The 25,371-nt window shown below is 46.7% G+C and overlaps 1 protein-coding gene across 1 annotated transcript in view; it reads right to left on the reverse strand.

Annotated features, from left to right (window-relative positions):
• Positions 1 to 557: 557 nt before the first annotated feature.
• LOC123751672 (uncharacterized) overlaps positions 558 to 25,371 on the reverse strand; it is a 37,198-nt gene continuing 12,384 nt past the window's right edge. The window contains exons 2-5 of the mRNA XM_069326294.1: positions 12,574 to 12,684; positions 5,335 to 5,503; positions 2,986 to 3,171; positions 558 to 1,217 (exon numbers count right to left, since the gene is read on the reverse strand). Of these exons, the coding sequence (XP_069182395.1) occupies positions 1,069 to 1,217; positions 2,986 to 3,171; positions 5,335 to 5,503; positions 12,574 to 12,684 (615 nt within the window). The 3' untranslated portion in view covers positions 558 to 1,068. The remainder of the gene's footprint in view (positions 1,218 to 2,985; positions 3,172 to 5,334; positions 5,504 to 12,573; positions 12,685 to 25,371) is intronic.

The raw sequence follows: 25,371 nt of genomic DNA on the forward strand, positions 1-25,371 counted from the left end.
CGGCGTTACACATGCCACTTTCCGTAGTGCATGTCAACCTCTGAATTAATTATAGAAAGATCGACACTGTGATGTGTGCATTAATGACGCGTCCAACACGTCACATCCAAATCAAATTCGTGCATTGTTTGTCATCATATTGACCACCTGCTCTCCATCACCTCCAACACAGTTATGGGAGAAATATAAATCGTAGATGGGCTAAAGATATTGTCCGTCGAATACGCAAGGAAAATTCAAATATGAACATGGATTTCACAGCAGAAATCTACAACGAAGTGTTGATAATGATTGAAGATTTTTGCTTAGAAATCGCGACAAAGTTCTCAATCAATTGGAAATGCCATCACCGAATCGATCTTCTGCTGCTTTGTTCGATGTAGAATTGCGTCGTGAACAAAATTACAACTCGGGTGATCTGTTGTCGTGTGTGCAATCAAATATTCCTAAGCTAACGCTTGAGCGAAAAGGCATTTACAGTCAAATAATTAAAACTGTCAATAACGGGTTTGGGGAAATCTTCTTAGATGCGCTAAGAGGAGTATCCGAGTATTACAGTGTCCGAACTCCTTGTTAGGCCTCACATGAGGCAACATACGAAGTTTTGTAGAACTTTGAATAATGTTGTAGGCGTTTGCCTTTATGAATATGCTTTAATTATTCCTGCCAAGTGGGTACCTTTATGAATATGCTTTAATTATTCCTGCCAAGTGGGTACCTTTATGAATATGCTTTAATTATTCCTGCCAAGTGGGTACCTTTATGAATATGCTTTAATTATTCCTGCCAAGTGGGTACCTTTATGAATATGCTTTAATTATTCCTGCCAAGTGGGTACCTTTATGAGTATGCTTTAATTATTCCTGCCAAGTGGGTACCTTTATGAATATGCTTTAATTATTCCTACAAGACCTCGTATGTGGCCGTGAGAGGCCTAACGTGGCGGTGCTCTAAGACTAGGAGAGTGACTGTGGGAGGCTTAACATGGTGGAAGGTCAGTGACTGGTGGTGACAATGGGCGTCACTGCAGGCTTGGACGTGAAGGTGAACATGGCCTGGTCTTGGGCGTCACTGCAGGCTTGGACGTGCGGCTGAGGATGGACGAGGACTTAGGGCGTGGCGTTGGTCGTGGCCTGGAGACATGGGCTTCACCGAGGTGCAGGCGCCGTACCGCTCCAGGCGGAGGTCGGGCAGGGAGGAGCGCCACCCGATGCGACCTGCGCCGCCGCCGCCGCCACCAAACATATCTCCAATTAGTCAACATTTACTCAGTAACAAGAACATATAAGTTACTTTTTAACTATGATCCCTGGCTCTCAAATATGTTCCTGGCTCTCAAGTGTGTCCCTAACTCTCAAGTGTGTCCCTAGCTCTCAAGTGTGTCCATGGCAGTAGGGGGTTGTATGACACAGACCGTGCACGCCATCTGGACAGCCGGTGTACAAAGTAGTACACAAGTTGTCCAGAAGTGCTGTGGTCTCACACACACGACAGTTTCATAAATATGCTCATTTTATAGCTATTTGCTTTCAGTGAAAGAGGTTTTTGTTATAATAGTAATTGTTGTCTACTGGAATCTCTCTATTAAAGATATGGTGCTATGTAAGGGGTCCCCCCCCCAAAGAATAAGGTCAATTTTGAAGGTTATGACGTGAGCCGTGCTGAGGGAGGAGAGAGCTGAATAGTGTGAGTGGATAAGAGTCACAGTAGGTGTGGGTATTAGTGGGCGATGTCTTGGGGTGTGTAGTGGGTGCTGGATGGCGGTTGGCTGAGTGTGTTAGCTGGAGAGAGGTGTAAAGTCAGTGGTATGGGGAGAGGTGAGCAGTTAATTGGGTGAGAGATAGGGAGAGGGTGTATCAGTGTTCCCTCTCACCCGGCAGATGTGACGGTCAGTGTGTTAAGACGGTTGGGCACTAAGGGACACGAACATGGACAGCCAATACCAAAAGAGATAGACACTATAGAGAGCATGGAGGGCAGAGAACACTATAGAGGGCAGAGAACACTATAGAGAGCATGGAGGGCAGAGAACACTATAGAGGGCAGAGAACACTATAGAGAGCATGGAGGGCAGAGAACACTATAGAGAGCATGGAAGGCAGAGAACACTATAGAGGGCAGAGAACACTATAGAGAGCATAGAGGGCAGAGAACACTATAGAGAGCAGAGAACACTATAGAGAGTGGAGGGGGGCTGAGAACACTATAGAGAGTGGAGGGGGGCTGAGAACACTATAGAGAGTGGAGGGGGGCTGAGAACACTATAGAGAGTGGAGGGCAGAGAACACTATAGAGGGCAGAGAACACTATAGAGGGCAGAGAACACTATAGAGGGCAGAGAACACTATAGAGAGCATAGAGGGCAGAGAACACTATAGAGGGCAGAGAACACTATAGAGAGCATGGAGGGCAGAGAACACTATAGAGAGCATGGAGGGCAGAGAACACTATAGAGAGCATGGAGGGCAGAGAACACTAAAGAGAGCATAGAGGGCAGAGAACACTATAGAGAGCATGGAGGGCAGAGAACACTATAGAGAGCATGGAGGGCAGAGAACACTATAGAGGGCAGAGAACACTATAGAGGGCAGAGAACACTATAGAGAGCATAGAGGGCAGAGAACACTATAGAGAGTGGAGGGGGGCTGAGAACACTATAGAGAGTGGAGGGCAGAGAACACTATAGAGAGTGGAGGGGGGCAGAGAACACTATAGAGAGTGGAGGGGGGCTGAGAACACTATAGAGAGTGGAGGGGGGCTGAGAACACTATAGAGAGTGGAGGGGGGCTGAGAACACTATAGAGAGTGGAGGGGGGCTGAGAACATTATAGAGAGTGGAGGGGGGCTGAGAACACTATAGAGAGTGGAGGGGGGCTGAGAACATGAGATAAACAGTTGGCAAATGTAAATGAGATGTTGATGCTTTGAGTTGACTATGGAGGAATTATTTAGCAGACGAGCAAACTGAATGTGAGCGTGAGGTACCGTTGGACGTTGGTGGCAGAGGAGGGCCGTGGGCGGCGTGGGCGTAGGACCGCTGGAGCCGCTGCATGAAGCTGTCTGCGCCGCCCGCTGGGCCCGACGACTGGGAGGCCAGAGAGGACCCTGACGACTGGCAGCGCTGCGGGCACAGCACCTCCTCAACATCCTCACTGTGACCTTGTGATCTTACTGTATATAAATGTTGTTGAAATGTGTCGCGCCTAAGACTGGGCCAGCTATGACACTAGCGGGTTACCCGGTGATCTCCGGGTCTCTCTGTCTCCTCTTCATCCATACCTCTACCTATCAATCCACCCATCCAGCTATCTTTCTATCCATCCATCTGTCTGTACGTACATCTTGTTATCTATCTGTTTTTCCCCTGCATCTAACGTTCCATACAGCAATCTATCAATCCATATATCTATCCATCTGTCAATCTCTCCCACCATTTACTCACTTATCCATCCATCTGTTAACCCAAATATCCATCTATCAACCAAATATCCATCTATCCTTCTTTCCTTCCATATATCCACCAATCTGTTCATGCTTCCATGTATCCAACAATCACTCCATCTATCCATTTATCTCTGTCTCTTTCTGTCTGTCTCTGTTTCTCCCTGTTTTCATATTTTTCTGGTTATATCTCTCTGTCTGTCTGTCTGTATCTGTCAGGTATCAAGTCTGTCTGTCTGTATCTGTCAGGTATCAAGTCTGTCTGTCTCTGTCTATCTCAGTCTCTCTCTGTCTCCGTCTTTTGTTTTTAAATATGGCTATCTTCTTGAAGTTATCTTGGGATGATTTTGGGATTTAGCGTCCCCGCGGCCCGGTCCTCGACCAGGCCTCCTTTTTGTTACACACCCTTCAGGAAGCAGCCCATAGCAGCTGTCTAACTCCCAGGTACTTACTGCTAGGTAACAGGGGTATCAGAGTGAAAAAGACATTTTGCCCATTTGTCTCTGCCTCCACTGGGGATCGAATCCGAAACCTCAGGACTACGAATCCGAAGCGCCGCCCACCCAGCTGTCAGGCGCCTAGAGAGTTAGAGTTCATAAGGACTATCAAATGACGTACTTGGTGAAACTGCAAGCAAGAGCTGTTATCCTACCTCAGCTCATCTGAAGCCTGCTCTTAAAACTCATTTAATTCAAGAAAATGCACATAAGGAACTATCATATAAGGAGTCTGGTGAAACTGCTGGCAAGAGCTGTAATCCTACCCCCAGCTCAGTTGGAACCGACTCCTAGAGGCCCATTTATTTCAAGAGCCTGTTATATGCATCAGTAGGAATAGCCTTTATTCATTAACAACATTAGGTAACAATCATACAGTACAAGATGAGCCTGTATCCAGCTGTGTGCCAGAGCCTTCATGTGATCAGTTGACCTCATCTCCTGTTGAGCGAACAAGTTTCAGATGCGAGTCAGTCTAGGAGTGAATGGTCGCTGATGGAGTGATGTTCTTGAGAATGGCACCTCCAGCATGAGACTGTTGAAGGTTGAGAGGCTAGTGTTACGAGTGGAAACTACTGGTAGTCCACAAAGTTGGGCCAAGTGCGGAAATTTGAGGATGTTGGCCTTGTATATAACAATAAGACTAACAACGTCACCTCGGTGTTGCAGGCTCTGATGTTCAGACCGTTCCCACCAGACTTGGTCAAGACTGGAGATGAGCCTTTTTGCCCGTCTCTCCACTTTGTCCAACAGTCTGATGAATGATGGGGGGGGGGGGGGAGGCGATCCAGGAAAGGGGTACATACTCTAGATGAGACCGAACTTGTGCTTCATATAAGGTTTTGCAGCTCTTGCTGTCAAGGTGTGAGATGCGCCGTAGTGCTGTAAGGTTCCTGGCTGCCTTTTGAGCTAGGTTATGCACGTGGCTCTTCATTATCATTGAAGAGTCGAACTTCACTCCCATTGATGTTAATATTATATGAGAACTCGTGAACTCTAGGGTTTTGCCACCCATTTGCAATCCTGTACGATTCGCCATGTGCAATTTAGTCATCATCATCGCTTGTGTCTTCTCAGCCACAAATGTGACCTGCCATCTCCTACCCCAGGTAGAAATCGCTGAAAAATTGATGACTGGTGATTCTTGCAGAGGTTGGCATTTCTTTCTTTCTGTATGTGAAGGTTAGAGTACAGTCATCAGCATATGGTTGAGCTTCAGGAACAAGATGAAATAGATCGTTGAAATAAACATTCCATATCAGAGGGCCAAGCACACTACCCTGTGGAACGCTGGCACCAATTGAGTGGCTATCGGATTCTGCTCCATTGAGGACAATCCATAGAGTCCGTTCTTGAAAGTAGTCTTTTAATAACACTAAGATGTAGCCTGAGATGCCTAGTGTTTGAAACTTCACTGCTAATCCAGAGTGCCAGACCCGATCAAAGGCTCCTGCTCTATCTAGAGCAACAACACAGCTGATCTTGGACTCATCCAGTGACTGATGCCATTTAGTGAAGACATTTAGCAAGAGATCAGCACCAGCTCGGCCTTTTCTAAAACCATTCTGTACATCATATATTAACCGACGATGATAACAAATTTATATCATTTGCTGAGCAATTAATGATTCTAGGATCTTGCCAGTAATGGAAAGCAGTGACACAGGTCTGTAGTTACCAACTACTGAGCGGCTCTTCTTTTTGTGCACTGGAACAACGTCTGCCTTCTTCCATAAGGAGGGCCAAATTCCTTGAACTAGGCACAGTTGGAAGAGGCGCGTGAGAGGTGGAGCCAACAGGTCAGCGCAGCAGCGTAGTAGTCTTGGACTGACCTTATCTGGCCCCACAGCTTTGCTTGTGTCTAGCGTGTTAAGGAGATGGAGAACTTCAGCCTGCTGTTTAACCACTTCAGTCATCATCGGAGGCCTGACGGTTGAGTCGACAGCGCTCGGTATTCATAGTCCTAAGGTTCTAGGTTTGATCCCCGGCGGAGGCGGAAATAAATAGGCAGAGTTTCTTACACCTTGTTTTTCTTGTTCACCTAGCAGTAAATAGGAACCTGGGAGTTAGATAGCTGCTATGGGCTGCTTCTTGGAGATGTGTAACAAAAACAAGGCCTGGTCGAGGAACGGGCCGCGGGGACGCTAAGCCCCGAAATCATCTCAAGATAACCTCAAGATCCTAGACACAATGCATGGAGGAAGATGTGGAGGCTGGCGTTCAGGATCAGGGACCTGCATCTTGGCAGCAAAGTGGTTTGCCAGTAGATCAGCCTTCTCTTGATTACTGGTTGCCACAGTACCATCTTCTCTCTTCAGAGGTGGGATTGTGTCCTCAGATGAGTATCATAAGAACATAAGAACATAAGAACAAAGGCAACTGCAGAAGGCCTATTGGCCAATACGAGGCAGCTCCTATTTATAACCACCCAATCCCACTCATATACTTGTCCAACCCATGCTTGAAACAATCGAGGGACCCCACCTCCACAATGTTACGCAGCAATTGGTTCCACAAATCAACAACCCTGTTACTGAACCAGTATTTACCCAAGTCTTTCCTAAATCTAAACTTATCCAATTTATACCCATTGTTTCGTGTTCTGTCTTGTGTTGATACTTTTAATACCCTATTAATATCCCCTTTGTTATGTCCATTCACCCACTTGTAAACCTCTATCATGTCACCCCTAACTCTTCGCCTTTCCAGTGAATGCAACTTAAGCTTTGTTAATCTTTCTTCATATGAAAGATTTCTAATTTGGGGAATTAACTTAGTCATCCTACGCTGGACACGTTCAAGTGAATTTATATCCATTCTATAATATGGCGACCAAAACTGAACTGCATAATCTAAATGGGGCCTAACTAGAGCAAGATATAGCTTGAGAACCACACCAGGTGTCTTGTTACTAATGCTGCGATTAATAAATCCAAGTGTCCGATTTGCCTTATTACGAACATTTATGCATTGATCCTTTTGTTTTAAATTCTTACTAATCATAACTCCCAGATCCCTTTCGCAATCCGACTTCGCAATCTCAACACCATCTAGCTCGTATCTTGTAACTCTATCATCATTACCTAGCCTCAGAACTTTACATTTATAAGCATTAAACTGCATTTGCCAATCCTTTGACCATTTCAAAACCCTATCTAGATCAACTTGAAGTGATAGTGAGTTCTCCTCCGAATTAATTTCCCTACCGATTTTCGTATCATCGGCAAATTTGCAAATGTTGCTACTCAAACCTGAATCTAAATCATTTATATATATTATAAACAACAGAGGTCCCAGGACAGAGCCCTGAGGTACTCCACTAACAACATTATCCCACTCTGACTTAACCCCATTTAAACTAACTCTGTTTCCTTTGGTATAGCCATGCCCTAATCCAGCTTAATATAGCACCCCCAATACCATGAGACTCTATCTTTTTAATCAGTCTTTCATGTGGCACTGTATCAAAAGCTTTGCTAAAGTCAAGGTACACAACATCACAATCCTTACCACTATCAACTGCCTCAACAATGCTAGAATAAAAAGATAACAAATTTGTTAAACATGAACGGCCATTTATAAAACCATGTTCCGACTCAATTATTAATTTATGTTTTTCAAGATGAAGACGAATTTTATTTGCTATTATAGATTCGAGTAACTTTCCCACAATAGACGTTAGGCTAATTGGTCGATAGTTAGATGCAAGTGATCTATCTCCTTTCTTAAAAACTGGTATCACATTAGCAACTTTCCAAAACTCTGGCACTCTGCCTGACTCTATTGATTTATTAAATATGGTTGACAGTGGGTCACAAAGCTCCTCTTTGCATTCTTTAAGCACCCTGGCAAACACTTCATCCGGCCCTGTGGATTTGTTTGGTTTGAGTTTTACTATTTGTTTAAGAACATCCTCCCTGGTAACTGCTAAACTCGTCAACCTGTCCTCGTCCCCACCCACATAGACTTGTTCGGCTGAAGGCATATTGTTAAGTTCCTCTTTAGTAAATACAGATACAAAATATTTATTAAAAATACTACTCATCTTTTCATCACTATCTGTTATTTGACCTGTCTCAGTTTTTAATGGACCTATCCTTTCCCTAGTCTTAGTACGATATAACTGAAAAAACCCTTTAGGATTTGTCTTTGCTTGCCCAGCTATGCGAACTTCATAGTTTCTTTTTGCTTTCCTTATCTCTTTTTTAACATTTCTAACCAGTTGTACGAATTCCTGTTCTAAAGTGACCTCCCCATTTTTAATCCTTTTGTACCAAGCTCTCTTTTTACCTATAAGGTTCTTCAAATTCTTTGTTATCCACTTTGGGTCATTAGTATTCGATCTATTCAATTTGTATGGTATACTACGTTCCTGTGCATTGTTTAGAATATTCTTAAATAAGTTATATATTGAATCCACATCGAAATCCCCATTTAAGTCACCTATCGCTGGGTTCATGTCTTGCTCCAAGACCGGCCCACACCCCATACCCAAGACTTTCCAATCAATTTAACTCAAAAAATTTCTTAGGCTATTAAAATCAGCTTTTCGAAAATCTGGCATTTTAACAGAATTTTCTCCTACAGGTCTATTCCATTCTATGCTAAATCTGATTTCTTTGTGATCACTGTTCCCTAGCTCACTCCCTATTTCGATGTCATTAATTTGTGTTTCCCTGTTAGTTAACACTAAATCTAAAATATTATTTTCCCGCGTTGGTTCCTTAATGTGTTGCGTAAGAAAGCAATCATCAATTAATTCTAGAAAATCTTCTGCTTCACTATTCCCTGTTTTGTTCACCCAGTTTATTCCACTAAAATTAAAGTCACCCATTACATAAATACTGTTAGATCTAGATGCTCTAGATATTTCATCCCATAGGTGCTTTGCTTCCATTCTGTCTAAATTTGGTGGCCTATATATAACTCCTATTATAATATTATTTGCTTTTTCGTTTAATTCTATCCAAATAGTTTCTGTGTGTGGCTCAGTTTTGATTCCCTCTTTGAGACTACATTTCAAATTGTCCCTAACGTATATGGCTACTCCCCCTCCTCGTCTAATATATCTATCTGTGTGAAATAGTTTAAATCCATTTATTTGATATTCAGCTAATAGTTCTCTATTTTCTACATTCATCCACGTTTCGGTAAGTGCAATAATATTTATTTTTTCTGTGCAGACAAGAGCATTTAATTCGTTAATTTTATTTCTTAGACTTCTACTGTTAGTGTAATATACCCTAAGTGAATTGTTATTTTGAGGCCCTTCTCTTTCCCTGATCATTTTGCCAATTCCTTTCTCCCACAAACACATACTTTTATTACCGCCTTCCTCCAAATCAATTCCCATACCTCTATCTACTAACAGTTTAAACCCAAACAAACACCTCTAACCACTTCTTCCAACGAGTTCGCAACAGCAACAACTCCAGCTCTCGATAGATGCACCCCATCACGAGCATACATTTCATTTCTTCCATAGAAGTGTTCCCAGTTGTCTATGAAAGATATTGCATTTGATTTGCAATATTTTTCTAGCCTGCAATTGACACCATTATCCCTGTCGATCCTTCACCAGGGACCACAAGATTTTGGATCCAACCCTTCCAGATGCAAGTTTTCTTCGAGCACGAGACCTCGAAACAAGGTAGAGATAGACAGGGTTTTAACAATAGGGACGGGTCCAGAAACGACTGGAGATCCTCCTCCAGACTGGAGACTGGAGAAATGGAGGTAACAGACTGTAGCAGAACAGGGCGGTAACAGCAACTACCACCGCCCCCCCCCCTCGAGGAACAACGACTACCATGGGTATTATTGAGGTAACAACAACAATAAAATACCAACTATAGGGGTAACAATAATAGAGGCACTAACAACAACAACTATAGGGGTAAGAATAACAACTACAACAACAGAGGGTAATAATAATAACACCTATTGGGGTATTATAATAACACCTTTATGGGTAATGATAATAAGGGAGGGAACAATGACAATTTTTTCAAAACAACAGGAACGGGGTGGATCCAGAAGACACCAAGAAGACGGGACCCCGGGAGCTGAGGAACAGCAGCAGCAAGACAACCCCGACAAAGACAGAGAGTGTGGCAGAGAAGGATCGGATGCAACGGGAGACCAGACAGATGGAGGGACGACTAAGACAGACGTTCGTCTCCGAGGTATCTGTCACAGAAAACGAACGGACCCTACTAGAGAAGGGACTTACATTTTCAGTAGGCCCGCCGACAGGAAGATACGACAGGAGACAATAGAGGACCTCTGCATAAACCTGGAGAATCGTATCAACCAGGTTTAGAGCAAACTCCAGCAAACGAAGGTAAGTGACAACAGGCACCAAAAACTAAGAGATATATCTCTTACAGATACCTGCACCCAGGGAGACTAGAACAACAATCAGCAACCTGGTGGGGTTAAGAGAAGTCATACAGCAGACGAAAACAGACCTCGAAAGGGGGACGGACACTAGGAGTTTCTGAAACCTTCCGAAAAAGGAGAGAGAAGCCTTACCCGGACTCAAGCTGCGGACGGATATCGTCATCAAACCAGCGGACAAGGGAGGAGCAGTAGTGTGAGGAATAAACAAAAGTACATCTGTGAAATGGAACGTCACCTAGCAGATGTAATCTCGTGCCACAACATTGAAAACCAGGGAGTTGCACAGAGGAATGCTCAAACTCGGAGTCGGCAGATAATGCTCAAACTGTTTGAGAATTTTTACGAGCGTAAGAGAGGAGGCGTCATACAAGCCAGGTCAAGAGGCTTTTACATAGCCTTTAAATCAGTGATCCCCCATTTGTATCTCCTACTGAAGATACATAAACCCCCTAAACGCCAACACCGAGACATGTCACGACTGACCGGTTCTGAGTGGCTGCCAGGCACCTACGAGACCAGTAGATGGATTAGCACAGCACTCCTGAACCCCCTGTTACGCTTCCTCCCGGAAACACTGAAAGACACAACTGACTTCTTAAATAAGTTACAGGAAATTAGAGCCCCGATGCCAGGAGGCACTCAGCTGTTCTCGATGGTTGTGGTATCGCTCTAGCCAAGCATACCACAGAGGGAAGCAGTAAGGATAGTAGCAGCGTTCTTCAACGTGAACAAACACAAGATAACAACAGAACTGAAGGAAGCAGGAATATGGAGATCACCCTGAAGGGACTTGGTAGAGGAAGCGATCATTCATGTCGTGAGGGACACGCTCCTCCAATTTGAAGGCTGGGCATATAGGCAGATTAATGGTACGACGATTGGCGCATCCAGTAGCGTAGCCATTGCCGAAATCTTCATGCATGTTACCTTCCAGAAACTGAAAACCCGTAGACAAGATGATCCATTAATCAACTACATATTTATTTATGATATCTTTGGGATAATGACGGCGGGAGACCAGACCCTGCAGGCTTTCTTCACATGGGTGAATACAGTTCACACCGCTCTGAACTTTATGCTGGAGCAAAACGACAGGACAATTAATTTTCTGGATACTAAGGTCTACACAGATCGGACTAGTAGGTGCCTTCAGACGAAGGCATACTACATACCAACAAATCTACATACCTACCTAAGGTTTGACTCGAGTCACCCTCGAGCACTCAAGAAATCTTCCATACTCGCTTGCCCTACGCTTAAAGAAGATAAATAGCACAGAAGAAACACTTGATCCCCCAGTTAAAAAACCTGTGGGACATGTTCAGTGACAGGTGACACCCAAAAGAAATTTTGCTCACAGCCCAAGTGAAACTGCCAGGGAAGACAAGAATCCAACTCCTGGAACCACCAAGGCCGAGGACTGAGGACAAGAGGTAGATTCTTCCCACCCTGTTTTTTTCCAGGCCAAGTGAAACAATTCAAGGAGAAGATGTCGGTAGTCTGGCTTTGGTTAAGAGAGCCCTACGAGGAACACCCTCGTGGCCAGAATTTCCTAAGGATCCACCCAGGATCGCAAGGAAAAGAGGTAAATCCTTGAGAGACCATCTAGTGAGGGCGGGCCACCGCTCGTTGGCCTAGCCAAGGTGAACCTGAAAATAAGTGGAGGTATAGATGCAACCAAGCTAACTTAACCTGACACTGGAGAGCAACGTCCTCCACCTGTAGTTTTAGAATGTCCGAGGAGTAGTTCGAAGAGCCCTATAATACACACATTCATATACCCTCTACACTAGTGACCACAACACCCACACACACTCTACTGTACACTAGTGACCACAACACCCACACACACTCTACTGTACACTAGTGACCACAACACCCACACACACTCTACTGTACACTAGTGACCACAACACCCACACACACTACTGTACACTAGTGACCACAACACCCACACACACTCTACTGTACACTAGTGACCACAACACCCACACACACTCTACTGTACACTAGTGACCACAACACCCACACACACTCTACTGTACACTAGTGACCACAACACCCACACACACTCTACTGTACACTAGTGACCACAACAACCACACACTACTGTATACTTTTTGTTAGTAGAAAGTTACGAATGTGACTCGGCATTTAACTCGTCTTAAATGTGACTCATCTTAGACCAAACTTACCGTGGGGATGAGTAAGATGTGAGTGAGAGGTGACTCACCTGGTACAGAGTGTGAGTGGCGGCGTAGTTATTGGTCCTGCGCAGTGCTGCGGTCACCTCCCCGCGCACCACAGACCTCCTGCGGGGGTAACCGCCGTCACTCTCCTCTCTCTGCCACAACAATACTTCACTCATACAGTGATTCTTAATATTAAAATGCAATTACCCTTTTGATTCACAGCAGATAAAGATCACATTATGATCGGAAATGTTTTGAAAATGTTCAAAATATATTTAAACATAATTTTGCATAAATGTTGCCCCAAACACGTGGTCAAAGGTCATGAACCTTTGATAGAAAATTAGGGAAAAAAAGTTCGCTAGGTATCAGACACCTAGCGGACCTTCACGAAGTTATACAGGTTAATCTGTCACCAAGTGCAGTGTAGAACAATGTGTCATGAGGTGCAGTGTAGACCACTGTGTCATGAGGTGCAGTGTAGACCACTGTGTCATGAGGTGCAGTGTAGACCACTGTGTCATGAGGTGCAGTGTAGACCACTGTGTCATGAGGTGCAGTGTAGACCACTGTGTCACCAAGTATAGTGTAGACCACTGTGTCCTGAGGTGCAGTGTAGACCACTGTGTCATGAGGTGCAGTGTAGACCACTGTGTCATGAGGTGTAGTGTAGACCACTGTGTCATGAGGTGTAGTGTAGACCACTGTGTCACCAAGTGTAGTGTAGACCACTGTGTCATGAGGTGCAGTGTAGACCACTGTGTCATGAGGTGCAGTGTAGAGCACTGTGTCATGAGGTGTAGTGTAGACCACTGTGTCATGAGGTGTAGTGTAGACCACTGTGTCATGAGGTGTAGTGTAGACCACTGTGTCATGAGGTGCAGTGTAGACCACTGTGTCATGAGGTGTAGTGTAGACCACTGTGTCATGAGGTGTAGTGTAGACCACTGTGTCATGAGGTGCAGTGTAGACCACTGTGTCATGAGGTGCAGTGTAGACCACTGTGTCATGAGGTGTAGTGTAGACCACTGTGTCATGAGGTGTAGTGTAGACTACTGTGTCATGAGGTGCAGTGTAGACCACTGTGTCATGAGGTGTAGTGTAGACCACTGTGTCATGAGGTGTAGTGTAGACCACTGTGTCATGAGGTGCAGTGTAGACCACTGTGTCATGAGGTGTAGTGTAGACCACTGTGTCATGAAGTGCAGTGTAGACCACTGTGTCATGAGGTGCAGTGTAGACCACTGTGTCATGAGGTGCAGTGTAGACCACTGTGTCATGAGGTGCAGTGTAGACCACTGTGTCATGAGGTGCAGTGTTGACCACTGTGTCATGAGGTGCGGTGTAGACCACTGTGTCACCAAGTGTAGTGTAGACCACTGTGTCATGAGGTGCAGTGTAGACCACTGTGTCACCAAGTATAGTGTAGACCACTGTGTCATCAGGTGCAGTGTAGACAACTGTGTCATGAGGTGCAGTGTAGACCACTGTGTCACCAAGTATAGTGTAGACCACTGTGTCATGAGGTGTAGTGAAGACCACTGTGTCATGAGGTGCAGTGTAGACCACTGTGTCATGAGGTGCAGTGTAGACTACTGTGTCATGAGGTGTAGTGTAGACAACTGTGTCATGAGGTGCAGTGTAGACCACTGCGTCATGAGGTGTAGTGTAGACCACTGTGTCATGAGGTGCAGTGTAGACCACTGTGTCATGAGGTACAGTGTAGACCACTGTGTCATGAGGTGTAGTGTAGACCACTGTGTCATGAGGTGCAGTGTAGACCACTGTGCCACCAAGTATAGTGTAGACCACTGTGTCATGAGGTGCAGTGTAGACCACTGTGTCATGAGGTGCAGTGTAGACCACTGTGTCATGAGGTGCAGTGTAGATCACTGTGTCACCAAGTATAGTGTAGACCACTGTGTCATGAGGTGCAGTGTAGACCACTGTGTCATGAGGTGCAGTGTAGACCACTGTGTTATGAGGTGTAGTGTAGACCACTATGTCATGAGGTGTAGTGTAGACCACTGTGTCATGAGGTGTAGTGTAGACCACTGTGTCATGAGGTGCAGTGTAGACCACTGTGTCATGAGGTGCAGTGTAGACTACTGTGTCATGAGGTGCAGTGTAGACCACTGTGTCATGAGGTGCAGTGTAGACCACTGTGTCATGAGGTGCAGTGTAGACCACTGTGTCATGAGGTGCAGTGTAGACCACTGTGTCATGAGGTGTAGTGTAGACCACTGTGTCATGAGGTGCAGTGTAGAACACTGTGTCATGAGGTGTAGTGTAGACCCCTGTGTCATGAGGTGCACTGTAGACCACTGTGTCATGAGGTGCAGTGTAGACCACTGTGTCATGAGGTGTAGTGTAGACCACTGTGTCATGAGGTGCAGTGTAGACCACTGTGTCATGAGGTGTAGTGAAGACCCCTGTGTCACCAAGTATAGTGTAGACCACTGTGTCATGAGGTGCAGTGTAGACCACTGTGTCATGAGGTGCAGTGTAGACCACTGTGTCACCAAGTTTAGTGTAGACCACTGTGTCATGAGGTGCAGTGTAGACCACTGTGTCATGAGGTGTAGTGTAGACCACTGTGTCATGAGGTACAGTGAAGACCACTGTGTCACCAAGTATAGTGTAGACCACTGTGTCATGAGGTGCAGTGTAGACCACTGTGTCATGAGGTGTAGTGTAGACCACTGTGTCATGAGGTACAGTGTAGACCACTGTGTCATGAGGTGCAGTGTAGACCACTGTGTCATGAGGTGCAGTGTAGACCACTGTGTCATGAGGTGTAGTGTAGACCACTGTGTCATATGAGGTGCAGTGTAGACCACTGTGTCATGAGGTGCAGTGTAGACCACTGTGTCACCAGGTATAGTGTAGACCACTGTGTCATGAGGTGCAGTGTAGACCACTGTGTCATGAGGTGCAGTGTAGACCACTGTGTCATGAGGTGTAGTGTAGACCACTGTGTCACCAAGTATAGTGTAGACCACTGTGTCACCAAGTATAGTATAGACCACTGTGTCATGAGGTGCAGTGTAGACCACTGTGTCATGAGGTGTAGTGTAGACCACTGTGTCATGAGGTACAGTGTAGACCACTGTGTCACCAAGTATAGTGTAGACCACTGTGTCATGAGGTGCAGTGTAGACCACTGTGTCATGAGGTGCAGTGTAGACCACTGTGTCATGAGGTGTAGTGTAGACCACTGTGTCATGAGGTACAGTGTAGACCACTGTGTCATGAGGTGCAGTGTAGACCACTGTGTCATGAGGTGTAGTGTAGACCACTGTGTCATGAGGTTTAGTGTAGACCACTGTGTCACCAAGTATAGTGTAGACCACTGTGTCATGAGGTGCAGTGTAGACCACTGTGTCATGAGGTGCAGTGTAGACCACTGTGTCATGAGGTGCAGTGTAGACCACTGTGTCATGAGGTGTAGTGTAGACCACTGTGTCATGAGGTGCAGTGTAGACCACTGTGTCACCAAGTATAGTGTAGACCACTGTGTCATGAGGTGCAGTGTAGACCACTGTGTCATGAGGTGCAGTGTAGACCACTGTGTCATGAGGTGTAGTGTAGACCACTGTGTCACCAAGTATAGTGTAGACCACTGTGTCATGAGGTGCAGTGTAGACCACTGTGTCATGAGGTGCAGTGTAGACCACTGTGTCATGAGGTGTAGTGTAGACCACTGTATCATGAGGTGTAGTGTAGACCACTGTGTCATGAGGTGTAGTGTAGACCACTGTGTCATGAGGTGTAGTGTAGACCCCTGTGTCACGAAGTGCAGTGTAGACCACTGTGTCATGAGGTGCAGTGTAGACCACTGTGTCATGAGGTGTAGTGTAGACCACTGTGTCATGAGGTGCAGTGTAGACCACTGTGTCATGAGGTGTAGTGAAGACCCCTGTGTCACCAAGTATAGTGTAGACCACTGTGTCACCAAGTGTAGTGTAGACAACTGTGTCATGAGGTGCAGTGTAGACCACTGTGTCACCAAGTATAGTGTAGACCACTGTGTCACGAAGTGCAGTGTAGACCACTGTGTCATGATGTGCAGTGTAGACCACTGTGTCATGAGGTGCAGTGTAGACCACTGTGTCGTGAAGTGCAGTGTAGACCACTGTGTCATGAGGTGCAGTGTAGACCACTGTGTCACCAAGTATAGTGTAGACCACTGTGTCATGAGGTGCAGTGTAGACCACTGTGTCATGAGGTGTAGTGTAGACCCCTGTGTCATGAGGTGCAGTGTAGTCCACTGTGTCATGAAGTGCAGTGTAGACCACTGTGTCATGAGGTGCAGTGTAGACCACTGTGTCATGAGGTGAAGTGTAGACCACTGTGTCATGAGGTGTAGTGTAGACCACTGTGTCATGAGGTGCAGTGTAGACCACTGTGTCATGAGGTGCAGTGTAGACCACTGTGTCATGAGGTGTAGTGTAGACCACTGTGTTATGAGGTGTAGTGTAGACTACTGTGTCATGAGGTGCAGTGTAGACCACTGTGTCATGAGGTGTAGTGTAGACCACTGTGTCATGAGGTGTAGTGTAGACCACTGTGTCATGAGGTGCAGTGTAGACCACTGTGTCATGAGGTGTAGTGTAGACCACTGTGTCATGAAGTGCAGTGTAGACCACTGTGTCATGAGATGCAGTGTAGACCACTGTGTCATGAGGTGCAGTGTAGGCCACTGTGTCATGAGGTGCAGTGTAGACCACTGTGTCATGAGGTGTAGTGTAGACCACTGTGTCATGAGGTGCAGTGTAGACCACTGTGCCACCAAGTATAGTGTAGACCACTGTGCCACCAAGTATAGTGTAGACCACTGTGTCATGAGGTGCAGTGTAGACCACTGTGTCATGAGGTGCAGTGTAGACCACTGTGTCATGAGGTGCAGTGTAGATCACTGTGTCACCAAGTATAGTGTAGACCACTGTGTCATGAGGTGCAGTGTAGACCACTGTGTCATGAGGTGCTAGTGTAGACCACTGTGTCATGAGGTGTAGTGTAGACCACTGTGTCATGAGGTGTAGTGTAGACCACTGTGTCATGAGGTGTAGTGTAGACCACTGTGTCATGAGGTGCAGTGTAGACCACTGTGTCATGAGGTGTAGTGTAGACTACTGTGTCATGAGGTGCAGTGTAGACCACTGTGTCATGAGGTGCAGTGTAGACCACTGTGTCATGAGGTACAGTGTAGACCACTGTGTCATGAGGTGCAGTGTAGACCACTGTGTCATGAGGTGTAGTGTAGACCACTGTGTCATGAGGTGCAGTGTAGACCACTGTGTCATGAGGTGTAGTGTAGACCCCTGTGTCATGAGGTGCACTGTAGACCACTGTGTCATGAGGTGCAGTGTAGACCACTGTGTCATGAGGTGTAGTGTAGACCACTGTGTCATGAGGTGCAATGTAGACCACTGTGTCATGAGGTGTAGTGAAGACCCCTGTGTCACCAAGTATAGTGTAAACCACTGTGTCATGAGGTGCAGTGTAGACCACTGTGTCATGAGGTGTAGTGTAGACCACTGTGTCATATGAGGTGCAGTGTAGACCACTGTGTCATGAGGTGCAGTGTAGACCACTGTGTCACCAGGTATAGTGTAGACCACTGTGTCATGAGGTGCAGTGTAGACCACTGTGTCATGAGGTGCAGTGTAGACCACTGTGTTATGAGGTGTAGTGTAGAACACTGTGTCACCAAGTATAGTGTAGACCACTGTGTCATGAGGTGCAGTGTAGACCACTGTGTCATGAGGTGTAGTGTAGACCACTGTGTCATGAGGTACAGTGTAGACCACTGTGTCACCAAGTATAGTGTAGACCACTGTGTCATGAGGTGCAGTGTAGACCACTGTGTCATGAGGTGTAGTGTAGACCACTGTGTCATGAGGTACAGTGTAGACCACTGTGTCATGAGGTGCAGTGTAGACCACTGTGTCATGAGGTGTAGTGTAGACCACTGTGTCATGAGGTTTAGTGTAGACCACTGTGTCACCAAGTATAGTGTAGACCACTGTGTCATGAGGTGCAGTGTAGACCACTGTGTCATGAGGTGCAGTGTAGACCACTGTGTCATGAGGTGCAGTGTAGACCACTGTGTCATGAGGTGCAGTGTAGACCACTGTGTCATGAGGTACAGTGTAGACCACTGTGTCATGAGGTGTAGTGTAGACCACTGTGTCATGAGGTGCAGTGTAGACCACTGTGTCATGAGGTGCAGTGTAGACCACTGTGCCACCAAGTATAGTGTAGACCACTGTGTCATGAGGTGCAGTGTAGACCACTGTGTCATGAGGTGCAGTGTAGACCACTGTGTCATGAGGTGCAGTGTAGATCACTGTGTCACCAAGTATAGTGTAGACCACTGTGTCATGAGGTGCAGTGTAGACCACTGTGTCATGAGGTGCAGTGTAGACCACTGTGTCATGAGGTGCAGTGTAGACCACTGTGTCATGAGGTGCAGTGTAGACTACTGTGTCATGAGGTGCAGTGTAGACCACTGTGTCATGAGGTGCAGTGTAGATCACTGTGTCATGAGGTGCAGTGTAGACCACTGTGTCATGAGGTGCAGTGTAGACCACAGTGTCATGAGGTGTAGTGTAGACCACTGTGTCATGAGGTGCAGTGTAGACCACTGTGTCATGAGGTGTAGTGTAGACCCCTGTGTCATGAGGTGCACTGTAGACCACTGTGTCATGAGGTGCAGTGTAGACCACTGTGTCATGAGGTGTAGTGTAGACCACTGTGTCATGAGGTGCAGTGTAGACCACTGTGTCATGAGGTGTAGTGAAGACCCCTGTGTCACCAAGTATAGTGTAGACCACTGTGTCATGAGGTGCAGTGTAGACCACTTTGTCATGAGGTGCAGTGTAGACCACTGTGTCATGAGGTGTAGTGTAGACCACTGTGTCACCAAGTTTAGTGTAGACCACTGTGTCATGAGGTGCAGTGTAGACCACTGTGTCATGAGGTGTAGTGTAGACCACTGTGTCATGAGGTACAGTGTAGACCACTGTGTCACCAAGTATAGTGTAGACCACTGTGTCATGAGGTGCAGTGTAGACCACTGTGTCATGAGGTGTAGTGTAGACCACTGTGTCATGAGGTACAGTGTAGACCACTGTGTCATGAGGTGCAGTGTAGACCACTGTGTCATGAGGTGCAGTGTAGACCACTGTGTCATGAGGTGTAGTGTAGACCACTGTGTCATATGAGGTGCAGTGTAGACCACTGTGTCATGAGGTGGTGTAGACCACTGTGTCACCAGGTATAGTGTAGACCACTGTGTCATGAGGTGCAGTGTAGACCACTGTGTCATGAGGTGCAGTGTAGACCACTGTGTTATGAGGTGTAGTGTAGACCACTGTGTCACCAAGTATAGTGTAGACCACTGTGTCATGAGGTGCAGTGTAGACCACTGTGTCATGAGGTGTAGTGTAGACCACTGTGTCATGAGGTACAGTGTAGACCACTGTGTCACCAAGTATAGTGTAGACCACTGTGTCATGAGGTGCAGTGTAGACCACTGTGTCATGAGGTGTAGTGTAGACCACTGTGTCATGAGGTACAGTGTAGACCACTGTGTCATGAGGTGCAGTGTAGACCACTGTGTCATGAGGTGTAGTGTAGACCACTGTGTCATGAGGTTTAGTGTAGACCACTGTGTCACCAAGTATAGTGTAGACCACTGTGTTATGAGGTGCAGTGTAGACCACTGTGTCATGAGGTGCAGTGTAGACCACTGTGTCATGAGGTGCAGTGTAGACCACTGTGTCATGAGGTGTAGTGTAGACCACTGTGTCATGAGGTGCAGTGTAGACCACTGTGTCACCAAGTATAGTGTAGACCACTGTGTCATGAGGTGCAGTGTAGACCACTGTGTCATGAGGTGCAGTGTAGACCACTGTGTCATGAGGTGTAGTGTAGACCACTGTGTCACCAAGAATAGTGTAGACCACTGTGTCATGAGGTGCAGTGTAGACCACTGTGTCATGAGGTGTAGTGTAGACCACTGTGTCATGAGGTGTAGTGTAGACCACTGTGTCATGAGGTGTAGTGTAGACCACTGTGTCATGAGGTGTAGTGTAGACCCCTTGGTCGGACCCCCCCCCTGTGTCACGAAGTGCAGTGTAGACCACTGTGTCATGAGGTGCAGTGTAGACCACTGTGTCATGAGGTGTAGTGTAGACCACTGTGTCATGAGGTGCAGTGTAGACCACTGTGTCATGAGGTGTAGTGAAGACCCCTGTGTCACCAAGTATAGTGTAGACCACTGTGTCACCAAGTGTAGTGTAGACAACTGTGTCATGAGGTGCAGTGTAGACCACTGTGTCACCAAGTATAGTGTAGACCACTGTGTCACGAAGTGCAGTGTAGACCACTGTGTCATGATGTGCAGTGTAGACCACTGTGTCATGAGGTGCAGTGTAGACCACTGTGTCGTGAAGTGCAGTGTAGACCACTGTGTCATGAAGTGCAGTGTAGACCACTGTGTCACCAAGTATAGTGTAGACCACTGTGTCATGAGGTGCAGTGTAGACCACTGTGTCATGAGGTGTAGTGTAGGACCCCTGTGTCATGAGGTGCAGTGTAGTCCCACTGTGTCATGAAGTGCTAGTGTAGACCACTGTGTCATGAGGTGCAGTGTAGACCACTGTGTCATGAGGTGCAGTGTAGAACACTGTGTCCATGAGGGTGTAGTGTAGACCAATGTTATCATGAAGTGCAGTGTAGACCAATGTGTCATGAGATGCATGTGTAGACCACTGTGTCATGAGGTGCAGTGTAGACCCACTGTGTATGAGGTTGCAGTGCTAGGACCAACTGTCGTCCATGAGGTGCAGTGCTAGACCACTGTGTCACCAAGTATAGTGTAGACCACTGTGTCATGAGGTGCAGTGTAGACCACTGTGTCATGAAGGTGTAGTGTAGACCACTGTGTCCATGATGTGTAGTGTAGACCACCTTGTGTCATGAGGGTGTAGTGTAGACCACTGGGTCAGGAGGTGTAGTGTAGACCCCTTGTGTCACGAAGTGCAGTGTAGACCCCTGTGTAATGAGGGTGCAGTGCCTAGACCACTGTGTCAGGAGGTGTAGTGTAGACCACTGTGTCATGAGGTGCAGTGTAGACCACTGTGTCATGAGGTGTAGTGAAGACCCCTGTGTCACCAAGTATAGTGTAGACCACTGTGTCATGAGGTGTAGTGTAGACCCCTGTGTCACGAAGTGCAGTGTAGACCACTGTGTCATGAGGTGCAGTGTAGACCACTGTGTCATGAGGTGCAGTGTAGACCACTGTGTCATGAGGTGCAGTGTAGACCACTGTGTCATGAGGTGCAGTGTAGACCACTGTGTCATGAGGTGTAGTGTAGACCACTGTGTCACCAAGTATAGTGTAGACCACTGTGTCATGAGGTGCAGTGTAGACCACTGTGTCATGAGGTGTAGTGTAGACCCCTGTGTCATGAGGTGCAGTGTAGTCCACTGTGTCATGAAGTGCAGTGTAGACCACTGTGTCATGAGGTGCAGTGTAGACCACTGTGTCATGAGGTGCAGTGTAGACCACTGTGTCATGAGGTGTAGTGTAGACCACTGTGTCATGAAGTGCAGTGTAGACCACTGTGTCATGAGATGCAGTGTAGACCACTGTGTCATGAGGTGCAGTGTAGACCACTGTGTCATGAGGTGCAGTGTAGACCACTGTGTCATGAGGTGTAGTGTAGACCACTGTGTCACCAAGTATAGTGTAGACCACTGTGTCACCAAGTTTAGTGTAGACCACTGTGTCATGAGGTGCAGTGTAGACCACTGTGTCATGAGGTGTAGTGTAGACCACTGTGTCATGAGGTACAGTGTAGACCACTGTGTCACCAAGTATAGTGTAGACCACTGTGTCATGAGGTGCAGTGTAGACCACTGTGTCATGAGGTGCAGTGTAGACCACTGTGTCATGAGGTGTAGTGTAGACCACTGTGTCATGAGGTACAGTGTAGACCACTGTGTCATGAGGTGCAGTGTAGACCACTGTGTCATGAGGTGTAGTGTAGACCACTGTGTCATGAGGTTTAGTGTAGACCACTGTGTCACCAAGTATAGTGTAGACCACTGTGTCATGAGGTGCAGTGTAGACCACTGTGTCATGAGTGCTAGTGTGAGAGCCACTGTGTCTATGAGGTGCAGTGTAGGACCACTGTGTCCCATGAGGTATAGTGTAGTAACCCCGGTGTCAATGAAGGTGCAGTGTAGGAGCCACTGGGTCACTAGTATGTGCAGTGTAGACCACTTGTGTCTATGAGGTGCAGTGTAAGACCAGCTGTGTCATGAACCTGCAGTGTAGAGAGCCACTGTGTCATGAGGTGTAGAGTGTAGACTCACTGTGTCACCAGTATAGTGTAGGACCACTGTGTCCATGAGGTGCAGTGTTAGGAGCACTGTGTCATGAGTTGCAGTTAGACCGAACTGTCTCATGAGGTGTAGTGTAGACCACATGTATCATGAAGGTTGTAGTGTAGTACCACTGTGTCGATGAGGTTAGTGTAGACGCACTTGTCATGAGGTGTAGTGTAGACCACTGTGTTCACGTAAGTGGCAGTGTAGACGGCACTGTGTCATGAGGTGCAGTGTAGACAATGTGTCATGAGGTGTAGTGTAGACCTAGTGTTGGAAGGGGTATTTTGTGTCATGAGTCAGTGTAGACCACTGTGTCATGAGGTGTAGTGAAGACCCCTGTGTCACCAAGTATAGTGTAGACCACTGTGTCACCAAGTGTAGTGTAGACAACTGTGTCATGAGGTGCAGTGTAGACCACTGTGTCACCAAGTATAGTGTAGACCACTGTGTCACGAAGTGCAGTGTAGACCACTGTGTCATGATGTGCAGTGTAGACCACTGTGTCATGAGGTGCAGTGTAGACCACTGTGTCGTGAAGTGCAGTGTAGACCACTGTGTCATGAGGTGCAGTGTAGACCACTGTGTCACCAAGTATAGTGTAGACCACTGTGTCATGAGGTGCAGTGTAGACCACTGTGTCATGAGGTGTAGTGTAGACCCCTGTGTCATGAGGTGCAGTGTAGTCCACTGTGTCATGAAGTGCAGTGTAGACCACTGTGTCATGAGGTGCAGTGTAGACCACTGTGTCATGAGGTGAAGTGTAGACCACTGTGTCATGAGGTGTAGTGTAGACCACTGTGTCATGAGGTGCAGTGTAGACCACTGTGTCATGAGGTGCAGTGTAGACCACTGTGTCATGAGGTGTAGTGTAGACCACTGTGTTATGAGGTGTAGTGTAGACTACTGTGTCATGAGGTGCAGTGTAGACCACTGTGTCATGAGGTGTAGTGTAGACCACTGTGTCATGAGGTGTAGTGTAGACCACTGTGTCATGAGGTGCAGTGTAGACCACTGTGTCATGAGGTGTAGTGTAGACCACTGTGTCATGAAGTGCAGTGTAGACCACTGTGTCATGAGATGCAGTGTAGACCACTGTGTCATGAGGTGCAGTGTAGGCCACTGTGTCATGAGGTGCAGTGTAGACCACTGTGTCATGAGGTGTAGTGTAGACCACTGTGTCATGAGGTGCAGTGTAGACCACTGTGCCACCAAGTATAGTGTAGACCACTGTGCCACCAAGTATAGTGTAGACCACTGTGTCATGAGGTGCAGTGTAGACCACTGTGTCATGAGGTGCAGTGTAGACCACTGTGTCATGAGGTGCAGTGTAGATCACTGTGTCACCAAGTATAGTGTAGACCACTGTGTCATGAGGTGCAGTGTAGACCACTGTGTCATGAGGTGCAGTGTAGACCACTGTGTCATGAGGTGTAGTGTAGACCACTGTGTCATGAGGTGTAGTGTAGACCACTGTGTCATGAGGTGTAGTGTAGACCACTGTGTCATGAGGTGCAGTGTAGACCACTGTGTCATGAGGTGTAGTGTAGACTACTGTGTCATGAGGTGCAGTGTAGACCACTGTGTCATGAGGTGCAGTGTAGACCACTGTGTCATGAGGTACAGTGTAGACCACTGTGTCATGAGGTGCAGTGTAGACCACTGTGTCATGAGGTGTAGTGTAGACCACTGTGTCATGAGGTGCAGTGTAGACCACTGTGTCATGAGGTGTAGTGTAGACCCCCTGTGTCATGAGGTGCACTGTAGACCACTGTGTCATGAGGTGCAGTGTAGACCACTGTGTCAGAGGTGTAGTGTAGACCACTGTGTCATGAGGTGCAATGTAGACCACTGTGTCATGAGGTGTGAAGACCCCTGTGTCACCAAGTATAGTGTAAACCACTGTGTCATGAGGTGCAGTGTAGACCACTGTGTCATGAGGTGTAGTGTAGACCACTGTGTCATATGAGGTGCAGTGTAGACCACTGTGTCATGAGGTGCAGTGTAGACCACTGTGTCACCAGTATAGTGTAGACCACTGTGTCATGAGGTGCAGTGTAGACCACTGTGTCATGAGGTGCAGTGTAGACCACTGTGTTATGAGGTGTAGTGTAGAACACTGTGTCACCAAGTATAGTGTAGACCACTGTGTCATGAGGTGCAGTGTAGACCACTGTGTCATGAGGTGTAGTGTAGACCACTGTGTCATGAGGTACAGTGTAGACCACTGTGTCACCAAGTATAGTGTAGACCACTGTGTCATGAGGTGCAGTGTAGACCACTGTGTCATGAGGTGTAGTGTAGACCACTGTGTCATGAGGTACAGTGTAGACCACTGTGTCATGAGGTGCAGTGTAGACCACTGTGTCATGAGGTGTAGTGTAGACCACTGTGTCATGAGGTTTAGTGTAGACCACTGTGTCACCAAGTATAGTGTA

Source organism: Procambarus clarkii, chromosome 2 (genome assembly GCF_040958095.1).
Source record: "Procambarus clarkii isolate CNS0578487 chromosome 2, FALCON_Pclarkii_2.0, whole genome shotgun sequence".
Classification (NCBI taxonomy): Eukaryota; Metazoa; Arthropoda; class Malacostraca; order Decapoda; family Cambaridae; genus Procambarus; species Procambarus clarkii.